The sequence below is a fragment of the Bufo bufo genome, chromosome 1, assembly GCF_905171765.1.
Source record: "Bufo bufo chromosome 1, aBufBuf1.1, whole genome shotgun sequence".
In the NCBI taxonomy this organism is placed as follows: Eukaryota; Metazoa; Chordata; class Amphibia; order Anura; family Bufonidae; genus Bufo; species Bufo bufo.
Window position 1 is genome coordinate 526365021 of NC_053389.1, and position 13415 is coordinate 526378435.

Consider the following 13415-nt stretch of genomic DNA (forward strand, 5'->3'; position numbering starts at 1 on the left):
GTGGCCAGTGAATTGATCGGCTGAGTAGTCATTTCCTCCAGGTCAAAAGTGATCAGGAAGCAGAGAGCAGCTCCGAACCTCTGGTTTAAAAGTAATTTTTCTTTGCTGGACAACCCTTCAAAATATTTCCATTACATAAATAAGACCAGTAATTGTAATAAATATTTTGCTGACATTTTGTGGTTTTGTTTTTTTTCTTTTAGTTTTGTGACTTCATCACAGTGTCGTGGATGAGGCATCTGGTTGGAAAAGTTATTCGAGTGTTAGTAGATTACATGGATTATGTTCCCATTTGTACGAAACTGAAATCTGTTCTTGAAGTACAAAAAGAATGGTTAGAGATCCAGGAGATTTTAGGTAAATGAATAACATCATCTATGTCACACCTCAAAAGAATTGTGATAAAATGATTAGACCTCAGTTAAAGGGCTCATGCACACAAACGAATTTTCTGTTTTTTTTGCGGACCGTATGCGGAACCATTCACTTCAATGGGTCCGCAAAAAAAACGGAAGTTACTCCGTGTGCATTCCGTTTCCGTATGTCCTTATTTCCGTTCCGCAAAAAAATAGAACATGTCCTATTATTGTCCACATTACGGACAAGGATAGTACTGTTCTGTGAAGGGCCAGCTGTTCCGTTCCACAAAATACGGAATGCACACGGATGTCATCTGTATTTTTTGCTGACCGCAAAATACATACAGTCGTGTGTATGAGCCCTAAATCACTTTAAATTAGAAGATTAATTGGATAATTGTATAACTTAGTGCAACTGACACTGGGCATTCATAAAATTCTTAACCGGTGGTTATCATATTCGATCCCCCGAATCAGAGAAGGTGCTATTTTTGCAAACTCGGCGATAACTTGGATAATAAGTAATGAATTTTGTTTTTATAAATTGTGTTTTATGACTAGATGTGTAAGCATTATAAATCAGACTTGTATCACACGCTGTAATAGAGGACAATTCTCCTCATAGAATACTACCCTATGGCCTCCTGCACACGACCGTTTTTTTCCCCGTTTACTGGCCGTTTTTTGCGTTCCGTATACGGTATACTCATTTCAATGGTTCCGCAAAAAAAAAGGAATGTACTCCGTATGCATTCCGTTTCCGTATTTCCGTTTTTCCGTTCCGTTTAAAGATAGAACATGTCCTATTATTGCCCGCAAATCACGTTCCGTGGCTATATTCAAGTCAATGGGTCCGCAAAAAAACGGAACACATACGGAAATGCATCCGTATGTCTTCCGTTTCCGTTCCGTTTTTTGCTGAACCATCTATTGAAAATGTTATGCCCAGCCCAATTTTATCTATGTAATTACTGTATACTGTATATGCCATACGGAAAAACGGAACAGAAACGGAAACACAACGGAAACAAAAAACGGAACAACGAATCCGTGAAAAACAGACCGCAAAACACTGAAAAAGCTATATGGTCCTGTGCAATAGGCCTATATCAAATTGTCTAGTGTTTCTCATGAAGTTAGTAGCTGTCATGAATATCACTTATTTAGTTAAAAAGTTGTTGTATAGCTTGACCCTTTGAGGACATGGTGGTTTTCCATTTTTGCGTCTTGGTTTTTTACTCTCTGCCTTCCTGGAGCCATAACTTTTTTTATTTTTCCGTTCACATAGATGTATAGGAGCTTTTTTTTTTTGCGGGACAAGTTGCACGTTCTAGTGGCACTATTTAATATTGCATACAATGTAGTGGGAAGCTGAAAAAAAATCCAAATGGTGGAATTGGGGAAAAAAATGCAATCCTACCTCCGTTTTATGGGTTTTGTTTTTATGGTGTTCCCTATGTGGTAAAGCTGACCTATTGCTTTGATTCTCTTTCCCTTTAGTACGATTGCAATGATACCACATTTATATAGTTTTTCTTGTGTTTTAATACAAAAAATAAATAAAACTTTCTTTGCATCGCCATATTCTGACACCCATAACTTGTGTATATGACATCTTCATCACATTTTATTCAACTTTTTTCGGAGGGGAAGTGACAAAAAAAAACTGAAAATCATTCAATTTGGTTTGTTTTCCTGTCACAATGTTCACCATATAGGATAAATATGTTTATATTTTAATAGTTTGGAAATTTTGGGACACGATGCATATGATCTTTATTTTTTTTATTGTTCATTTGTGTTTATTATTATTATGGGGAAAGGGGATGATTTGCATTTTTATACATATTTTTTTTAACTTTTTTTAGTCTATTAAACTTTTTTTTTTACCCCCCATTTCCCCCGGGCACCTGAATGTGCAATTATCATATTGCCTTTCCCATACACTAATGATGTTTAATACATTATTGTGTGGGCAATTCAGTATATTCCAATACAGTGCTGCCACCTGCAGGTCTACATTGGAATATACTTGTGAGATGCCTGGTAGCCTTGTACAGGCTCCGGCCTATCACTACTAAGGAACACCTTCCCTGGTCTCAGTAAGGGGAAGGCGTTCTGGCGCTCCTCGGGAAAGCCACCTTAGATACCATGGCCCCAACTGACCCCAGCATCTGAGGGGTTATGTGCATAGTTACATAGTTAATACGGTTGAAAAAAGACATAAGTCCATCAAGTTCAACCAAGGGATGGGTGGGAACGCAAATTCCAGAAGGAAGTGAAACTCAGATTTCTACACGTTTTTATAAGCATTAATGTAATTTACTTTCAAGAATTCATCTAAACCCTTTTTAAAACTGTCCACTTTTCCTGCTGTGACCACATCCTGAGGAAGTCACAGATTCACAGTTCTTACAGTAAAGAAGTTTTGACGCTTCTGGAGATTGAACTTTTTCTTCTACACTTGGAGGCAGTGCCCCCTTGTCTTTTGAGGGCATTTGACATGGAACAGTTTTTCACCGTATTTTTTGTATGGCCCATTTATATATTTGTATAGGTTAATCATGTCCCCTCTTAGACATGTCCCCTCTTCTCAAGACTAAATAAATGTAATTCTTTTCATCTTTCTTCATAACTAAGACCCTCCAGGCCCCTTATCAGTTTAGTCGCTCTCCTCTGTACTTTTCCCAGCTGTAGTGCGTCCTTTCTATGGACTGGTGCCCAGAACTGAACTGCATATTCCAGATGAGGCCGCACCAACGCTTTGTAAAGTGGTAATATTACATCCCTGCCCTGCGAGTCCATGCCTCGTTTAATGCATGACAATATCTTGGTAGCCTTAGAAGCAGCTGATTGACATTGTATGCTGTTATTTAATGTACCATGTGATCAGTGTTATTGCTGATCGCATACATTAGCCATGGATGTCTGCTGTGTGAAACAGCAGGCACCCGGCGCCATCTTTAAAGAGACAACATTCGTGGTACATGTACCACGGATGTTTTCAAGGTGTTAAAGGGGGTTTTCAGAATTGCTATGGTTATGCTCATGTAGCTTTTTATCTCAGGTACATTTTCCATGAGCTTTTTTTTTTTTCAATGTGTACTCCCCTGATCTGTTTTCAGCACGTAAATAAATTACTCTGGTTTGTTTCCATCCTGTATGTATCATTTCCTGTTTCTGCATCCAACCAAACACATGATGCCACAGCTCCAGGCCTGTACCTAGTAATACCCAGCTAGTTTATAGCTTCTCCCACCAGCTAGTTATATAGACATTCCCCTATCACTGTCCCTACTCACCCAGTTGGTTTATAGCTCCTCCCACCAGCTTGTTACATAGACCCTCACCTATCACGGTCCCTAACAACACCCAGCTAGTTTATAGCTCCTCCCACTAGCTAGTTACATAGACACTCCCCTATCATTGTTCTTGTTGCTGCTTTGACACATCCATGGACATAACATCACAGGAAATAAGAAAAAGCTACATGGACATGGTCATGTGACTACAGCCCAGAATGGAATATAATAGCAATAAAGGTAAAATAAATATATTACAGCTACCTTCATATATAATTATTTTAAAAGATGTTTATGCAAACCGGACAACCTTTTTAAAATCATATAAATGGTATAATTGATTTTCCTGCTTATATATCTACTGTTTATAGGTAACCCTCGTCCACTGAAGCATTTGTGCCGGCTTAAACTCCGTAAACTTTTTGGTTTGGAGAAATTACAAAACCTGTCATCCGTGAAGAGAGTTTCTGTGCCTCCTCTCCTGAAGTCCTATTTATTGTATAAGGAATATGATCTATATGGGAAAGGATTGCATTTTGACACATGATGAACTACTAAGTGTACTTGCATGTCTAGAAGTTAAAGGGGTTGGCCCATCTGAGACATTGATGGCATATCGTTAGGATTTGCCATCAATTTCAGATAGGTGCAGGTCCCAACTCTGGGATCTTCTCTTATCTCCGGGACGGGCCGCCAGAGTTAACAGAGAGCTGCCGCGCATGTGCAGCCACCCTTCGTTCACCTCTATGGGAGGTCAGAGAGTACACAATTATGTCACCAATAATTCCAGATCACAGTATTTGTAGGGACGCTAAAATAAAATAACAAACAACTTTATTCAGCTATTTACTTAAAATGGGGGAAACTACCCAAGGATAAATTCTTATCCAATATTACACCTGGGAGCTATCACAGTATTATGTGACTATTAAGCTGAATACCAGTGCCGGGAGCGCAGCCACATGTTAGAGGTGGTGCTCTCGTTATATGTTGGTTTGTCTGTTCTACTGTTAGTAATCAATATTGGCATGAGTAGTGATGAGGCTCCTTAAGAGCTTAGGACACGAGAAACGCGTCGAGCCAGCGTGGAGCTACAGCCAGTGTTAGCAGACCAAATTTAGATATACCAGACAGCGTCAGTTTTTAATGCATGTTAATAGTGGGGTCAGTTCAGTAAGATAGCAGGGGTGTTGGAGAATTAGTGACCTATTGGACAATGTGCCTAATACCAAGAGGCATACCATACCTCGCTACTACCGATCCTCACTAGTGATATTATACTGGAGCTAAATATCATAGATATACAGTGTGTTTTGAGCAGTTACCATGGGTTACGCTTAGTAACAGGTACTGGAGCGAATGTGGTTATGTTCATACACATGTATTTAGCTTAATAGTCACATAATACTGTGATAGCTCCCAGGTGTAATATTGGATAAGAATTTATCCTTGGGTAGTTTCCCCCATTTTAAGTAAATAGCAGAATAAAGTTGTTTGTTATTTTATTTTAGGGTCCCTACAAATACTGTGATCTAAGGTCAGAGAGTAGCCAAGTGCATGCTCGGCTATTTCTGGAAGTGCCATAGTGGTGAATGTAGAGGCGGATGCGCTTGCGTAGTGCACCCTCCTTTCAACACTGTGGGACTTCTAAAATGAGCCGAGTGCGATATGCTATCAATATCCCAGATGAGCCAGCCCCTTTAATTTACAAATTGACATGTTTTTGTAAATATTGTGGATTTTTATATGGTCCTGCATGCTGCCTTTGAGGTATCTTGAACGTTGTTACAAAAACATTTTACAACATGCAGATGTACAATGGGAAAAATTTGGGGAGTTAGTAATACCCAGATCTACTTTTGTTGTCAGTAGAGCTCACTGCATACAAATGTATTATTGTGATCAAAAGTAACCATATGCTTTATATTCTCTTAAGTGGCAACTACAGGCAGATAGCATTTTATCATTTAACTTGACAGTTGTATAAAAGCAGCATCGATTTGGAGCTCAGAAAAACAGAATCTTAGGGGGTCATTTAACCCCTATATCTGGCGGTGAATCCACCGAAGTGCCGATTCTAAATGTAAGACAGCTTCCTTGCTGGCTTACATTTAGACCATTTTAAACTTTTAAGCCAGGCGTAGAAATGAGGAATGTGATGGGCCTGTCTGCTATATATAGCTACATCTCTGTATCGCTATACAGCTATCTCTGTATACACAGTCATAGAGGGAAGGCTGTCAGTCACTGATAGGACCGTCTGCTTGACCTGAAAGCCCAGAATGAGCATACATTTAAATGTTTAAATGTTTTTTTTTTTATGCCAGACACAAAAGTGTGGTAGACTACGCTTTTGTGTCCGGACAGTGAAAGATGCTTTTTTTTTTTACCCTGATGACTATGTAAAATGGATGCACACAAATGCCCTTCAGTAGTTGCCATCAATTTCAAAAATGTTTTTGTGGTATCAATTAAACGGATCTGCTAGAAACATGGTGTGAACCCAACCTAAATTAACATGTAAAGCTTCCTAAAGGTTGTGTTTTTTATGGTGTAATGATGAATAATGAGTTTATCAATCTATGTTTTAGCTATAGATATAGCTGAATGTTATTTATTCCAGTTCAACCATTAGGATAAAAACATCTTGTGAAGCTCATATGTAAAGTGACCTCTGAGACCTCTGAGTGACCTCTGGACTTTATAATCTGTCGTATTTCTGATTTAAATCAATTTAGTTGTATTGCATCCACATTTGAAAATTAAAGAGTTTACTTTGTTTTATAAACTATGACACATTTAAAAGCAGCAATAATTTATTGTACAAAACATGAAATACATGTACAGATTAGTACATTTGTACAGGTAACTATATTTGTGTTACTTTTGTATTCACTTTTATAATCTTTTCTCTCCTTGTCATCCAATTGGATTGTTTCATAGAAGTGATTTTAAGACCTGTTTAGGTTTTATTGTCAAAATCTCAGTCTCGATTATACATATAAGCAGTGCAAGAATATGAACTTTATTAAAGCACTATTATCATCATTATATTGTCAGTACTGCATCTATTAAGCACAAATCTGATACCTAAATATGCCCTATGAAAGGAAAGCATTTTATGGAGACATGTCTGCTCTCCTGTAAGCCCAAATGGCACATAATTATGAGTCTGCTGTATTCATAAGAGCGCTCACCATTCTCAGTGGTTATTGAGGGTTTTCTGTGCATTTTGTCAGTCGTGAGTACATTAAACTATGATGGTCTCATATACTCAGGATCACCGATTCCCTCCCCAACCCACAGCTCTGTGCCTGCTTCTAATCAACTAGCACAGGGTCCTGATTAGTGTCCTACAGTAGGTGAGCTTGCCATATTCTCACAGGTTAAATACTGTTAAAGGGGTTGTAAAACACTGAAAAAAATTCTTACCTATTCATAGACACATCACCACTCTGCCCATTTATTGGCTGGCAGCGGTCACGTGCATATATACAGATCATGTACACATCAGATACATTGACTTGTACAACTCTGTTATATTCAGTTTGGTATTATTCTGGTTAGCCAACCCATCTCGTTGGTTATCTGCTCTGTCTCTGTCACTACTTTTATTATTTTCTATTTATCCCTGTTGACTTTATAGGAAGGGACCACTGTCCAGTTGTGGCCCATCATTTAGGGTGAATCGCAGGTAGGGACAGTGGTACGGGTGAAGTTCAAGGCCTCACTGATCCCTATCGTGACATCACCACTTCTGCACTTTCAACACCCTGTACAGCCACCTGCTATTTATTTTCCTGTGTTGAACAACCCCTTTAACATTCATCTGCTGCTTCTTGAGACATGAAAACTGACAGGGTTATAGCTATGCCCATGGACATAATAACTAACTTTTCACACTGAAAAGACCAAGCAGTGCTATTCTAAATCACTGTGTGATACCACTAATACTTGAAGATTTGTTCAGAGGTAGAGTCTCTGCTTTCATGTGTGTGGATAGGCAGACTCCCTCTTCTCACAACTTATCCCTTTACCTCACAAGTAGTGTTGAGCGAACTTCTGTTTTAAGTTCGGCGTCTAAAGTTCAGCTTCCGGTTAGCGGAGGATCCCGATATGGATTCCGAATTCCGTTGTGGTCCGTGGTAGCGGAATCAATAATGGCCGATTATTGATTCCGCTACCACGGACCACAACGGAATTCGGAATCCATATCGGGATTCTCCGCTAACCGGAAGCCGAACTTTAGACGCCGAACTTAAAACAGAAGTTCGCTCAACTCTACTCACAAGGTCTCAGCCTCAGTGAGAAGGCCCAATGATGATCCATCCTGTCTCACTGTCATTATTTATTTTCAGTGAGTGCAGAGATTCTGAACACTTACAAGCACTGTAATAGTCTGGCACAGGTGGAAAGAGTTGTCTGATGAGAGGATAAAGAGGAATTTTATTTAACAGGGTGTTTTCCAAAGTTTATTTGTGCATGTGTTACTGATTTATTGAAAAATAGTTAAGAACCACTCAAATAGTCTTAGCAATCCAGAAACCAGTGTTTGGTGTCAACTCTTAAAGGTCCCTTTACATGGGTCGATTTTACAGCAGGTTTTCTGGAAGGAAGCGGTCCTTCCCAAAAATCTGCTGCTTGCTGGTGGAAGTAACCACTGCATTTACATGCAGCGATCTCCTCCTCAGTATGGGGAGGTGTGATCGCTAATGCCATCGCTCTTCCCCATCGCTCTTCTGCTGTTGCATGATCTGCTGTCAGGAAACAAGGATTTTTGTGTTCATACAAATGATCCAATTACCTCATGAATGAGCATTTAACTCGTTCATCGGGTAATGGGCAGTACATTTACACTGCCAGATCATTGATAACAAGCATTACTAGGAACTCTCGTTAGCGATGATCTATGCGATTCTCGGCCCATGTAAAAGGCCCTTAACTAATACAGTAACTGATACCACTTCTTCTCAGGGATGTGGACATATGATGGGGGTCACCTAATGACTCCCACAAGTGCTGCTAAGAAATGGACCAAACACACCAACAGATTATCTGACCAATTTAAGTCCAATCAGACCAATAGTTGGTGTGTAAAACAAAAGATCTGTGTGTGTAAATGGCCATCTGACCAATGATTGGTCAGAAAATCTGTCAGATAATCTGTTGGTGTAACAGACTATTGCTAAGGAAAATAGGAAATTATTAATTGGAAGGTCTAATCAATAATTACAAGGTGCAGTTATTTTTAAGCTTTGGTATGTTTCTTTGTAAAAGATACCACTGCGATAATATCAGAAAGGTTCTATAAATTGTTAAATTAGTTTCCAGAACAGCCAGTTGCCTTGATGCATTATTAAACCACTTTAGGCTATTTGAGATCATTGTGTCCTCCAGATGTACAACATGGAAGATAAAACATAATGTTCTGGCTGTGTACAAAGTGTGCATGGAGCTTCAGTTCCCAAGTCTAGTCAAATAAGCTGACTCACTGTGTACAAAAAATCCTGCAATCTTTGCTAGGGTGAAATATGGATTGATCGATACAATGTACAGGGGACCATTTCTTTACCTAGACCAGTGGTGGGCAAACTTTTTTGTCAACTGAGCCACGATTGAAATTTCTTTTGAGAGCCACATTTTTAAAACCTAAAATATATAGGAAGGAAGCGCATGCTGAAGCGAATGGGTCCATGATGCGGGCTGCGGTGTTCTGTCTCTGGCAGATTTCACTGCCCGGGAAGTTTTCAATACCCCTCATCACTTCCTCCTCGTTCCGACGTCTACTCTGGAAGGAGGTGCGTACTGCCGGCCCTACTGTGATGCGCGTGCGCTAATAGTAGTTATCTTGCCCGTGGGACGCATTTACGTTACACAAAGCAAGAGAGGGCATGTTCGCTAACTAGTATTAGCGCACACGCATCACAGTAGGCCCTACTGTGATGCGCGTGCGCTAATACTAGTTAGCGAACACGCCCTCTCTTGCTTTGTGGAACGCAAATGCGTCCCACAGGCAAGATTTGATTCCTCTCAGAGGCGTAACTAGAACTGACTGGGCCCCACAGCAAATTTTTGTACGGGGCCCCCCACACACACACTTCTTCACAAACCACTTCCTCCTGTGCAAACCCCTCTTATATGGCTATTTTGTGACTTTTTATTTACTGTATTTACTGTCATTTCTAGCACGACTTTGTTTTTTAACATTTACAGTTGCTGACAGAGTTTATATTCAACTCAACCCCTTTAAAACCTGCGCTGCAATTGTAATAGACATGTCTGATTTACCTTTACATATCTACAAGTATTTTAGCCTCTGTACCTTTTATACTGCAGTCATGGACGCAGTCATACACGCACTCTCCACATACATGGACGCAGTCATACACGCACTCTCCACATACGTGGACGCAGTCATACATGCACTCTCCACATACATGGATGCACTCTCCACATACATGGACGCAGTCATACACGCACTCTCCACATACATGGACGCAGTCATACATGCACTCTCCACATACATGGATGCACTCTCCACATACATGGATGCAGTCATACACGCACTCTCCACATACATGGATGCAGTCATACACGCACTCTCCACATACATGGATGCAGTCATAGACGCACTCTCCACATACATGGATGCAGTCATACACTCTCCACATACATGGATGCAGTCATACACACACACTCCACATACATGGACGTACTCTCCACATACATGGACGCAGTCATACACACACTCTCCACATACATGGACGCACTCTCCACATACATGGACACACTCATACACACACTCAACATATACATGGACACACTCATACACGCACTCAACATATACACTCACCTAAAGAATTATTAGGAACACCATACTAATACGGTGTTGGACCCCCTTTTGCCTTCAGAACTGCCTTAATTCTACGTGGCATTGATTCCACAAGGTGGTGATAGCATTCTTTAGAAATGTTGGCCCATATTGATAGGATAGCATCTTGCAGTTGATGGAGATTTGAGGGATGCACATCCAGGGCACGAAGCTCCCGTTCCACCACATCCCAAAGATGCTCTAATGGGTTGAGATCTGGTGACTGTGGGGGCCATTTTAGTACAGTGAACTCATTGTCATGTTCAAGAAACCAATTTGAAATTATTCAAGCTTTGTGACATGGTGCATTATCCTGCTGGAAGTAGCCATCAGAGGATGGGTACATGGTGGTCATGAAGGGATGGACATGGTCAGAAACAATGCTCAGGTAGCCCGTGGCATTTTAATGATGCCCAATTGGCACTAAGGGGCCTAAAGTGTACCCATAAAACATCCCCCACACCATTACACCACCACCACCAGCCTGCACAGTGGTAACAAGGCATGATGGATACATGTTCTCATTCTGTTTACGCCAAATTCGGACTCTACCAATTGAATGTCTCAACAGAAATCAAGACTCATCAGACCAGGCAACATTTTTCCAGTCTTCAACAGTCCAATTTTGGTGAGCTCGTGCAAATTGTAGCCTCTTTTTCCTATTTGTAGTGGAGATGAGTGGTACCCGGTGGGGTCTTCTGCTGTTGTAGCCCATCCGCCTCAAGGTTGTGCGTGTTGTGGCTTCACAAATGCTTTGCTGCATACCTCGGTTGTAACGAGTGGTTATTTCAGTCAACGTTGCTCTTCTATCAGCTTGAATCAGTCGGCCCATTCTCCTCTGACCTCTAGCATCCACAAGGCATTTTTGCCCACAGGACTGCCGCATACTGGATGTTTTTCCCTTTTCACACCATTCTTTGTAAACCCTAGAAATGGTTGTGCGTGAAAATCCCAGTAACTGAGCAGATTGTGAAATACTCAGACCGGCCCGTCTGGCACCAACAACCATGCCACGCTCAAAATTGCTTAAATCACCTTTCTTTCCCATTCTGACATTCAGTTTGGAGTTCAGGAGATTGTCTTGACCAGGACCACCCCCCTAAATTCATTGAAGCAACTGCCATGTGATTGGTTGACTAGATAATTGCATTAATGAGAAATAGAAGAGGTGTTCCTAATAATTCTTTAGGTGAGTGTACATAGATGCATTCATACATGTGCTCACCATATACATAGATGCACTCATACACGCACTCTCCACATACATGGACGCACTCATACACATACTCTCCACACACATGGAGGCATTCATGCACACAGTCACCACATACATGGACGCACACATATACAATACACATATATAGACACCCAGCTTTCCTGCTGTACCTCTCCCCCATACTCTAATGCCTCTGCACTTGTGCCATGCAGGATAGCAGGGAAGCTGGATGACATTTCATTATATAATTCACCCAGCTTTCCTACTGTACTGCAGGTCACATGTACACAGTCTGGGAAAGCTGAATATAACCCCAGTTCCCCTGACACTCACATCACTGGTGCAGTTGTGGCAATGCAACTGATGTTCAGCTTGCTGGGCAGGGAAGGTTCAACTTCAGGCAGCAGGAATCGCGGGTAGAAAAGGGGGTGAGGCTATTATAGCCCCGCCCACGTTGGGCCATCCTGGACCCGGTGCAGGAGAAGTCAGCTGCTCTGACAGGGGCCCGGGGTGACGAAGTACAGTGACTGCTCCCGGGCCCCTTCTGAGCTCAGCCCCGAAAAAGCTGCTTCCCTGATAGTTACGCAACTGATTCCTCTGTAGTGCAGGATGGGTCGCCGTGGGAAAGAGCCGCATTGAAGGGTCTAAAGAGCCGCTTGTGGTTTGCGAGCCGCACTTTGCCGACAACTGACCTAGACAATCCAATTGTAGCAAACCTTCAACTGTGAGCAGGGCTGATGTTCCAGCCTCTCAATGTAAAGAAGAATGTCCCCATTGACTGAACACAAATACTATGTGACACAAAGTACTTTAAGGGACATTCTGATTTCGCAATATTGATAACCTATCCTCAGGATCAGTGGGGGTCTCACTCTTGACACTCTCACTGATCAAGTGTTTGAAGGGACTGTGCTCTAGTGTGAGAGCTGCATTCTTGTGTTTACTTGCACATCGTCTACATTGTAGGGGTGGTTCAGCGTAATTACAGTTTCCATTCTCTTGACTCGGATGAATATCTGTAATTACATTGCACTGCTGCTACAATGTAGACGGCATGCGAGTAAACATTGAAAAGGAGGCAGATCTCGCACTAGTGCTGCAGCCTCTTCAAGCAGCTGATCAGCGGGGGTGCCAGGAGTCAGACCTCCACAAATCTGAAATTGATGGCCTATTCTTGAGGATAGATCATCAATTTCATGAAACAAGAAAACTCCTTTAAAGCGTTTCACATCAGTTGTACATGTATGACGCTGGAGCGATGGGTAAACATGGCACCCGCTTGCGGATGCGAAAACAGCAGAGACCCTCAGCTAATGAGCACAACCGGCAATAATGCCAATCACGGTCATTAAAGCTTTTAGATGCCGTGATCAAGTGTGATCAAGGCATCTAAAAGCTCAAAAACCCAGAAACGCGCACTTCCGGGCTTCTTACCAGCATCCTCTACGGCCAATGAGGATGTTGGTAATTGAATTCAATACGCTGGGTTTCTCTGAAGAGATCCAGGGTATTGAAGCTGCAATTCTTATTTGGGTCAGCAGGTGGCAGCCCAACATAAGAAACAAGCAATTCTCCTCTAATCATGGATCTATAAGAACTATGATGGTTCAGAATAAAAAAAAAAATACACACTCCAAATTGGTATCAATAAAAACTACCCCCACACA

General features: G+C 41.4%; 1 protein-coding gene across 3 annotated transcripts in view; it reads left to right on the forward strand.

The window, feature by feature from the left end:
- Positions 1 to 5654, forward strand: part of ASB15 (ankyrin repeat and SOCS box containing 15) — a 105809-nt gene extending 100155 nt beyond the window's left edge. For all 3 annotated transcript variants that reach the window (XM_040411780.1, XM_040411789.1, XM_040411798.1), the window contains 2 exons: positions 204 to 357; positions 4033 to 5654. In XM_040411780.1, coding sequence (XP_040267714.1) covers positions 204 to 357; positions 4033 to 4208 — 330 coding nt within the window. In that variant the 3' untranslated portion in view covers positions 4209 to 5654. The remainder of the gene's footprint in view (positions 1 to 203; positions 358 to 4032) is intronic.
- The last annotated feature ends 7761 nt before the right edge of the window (positions 5655 to 13415 follow it).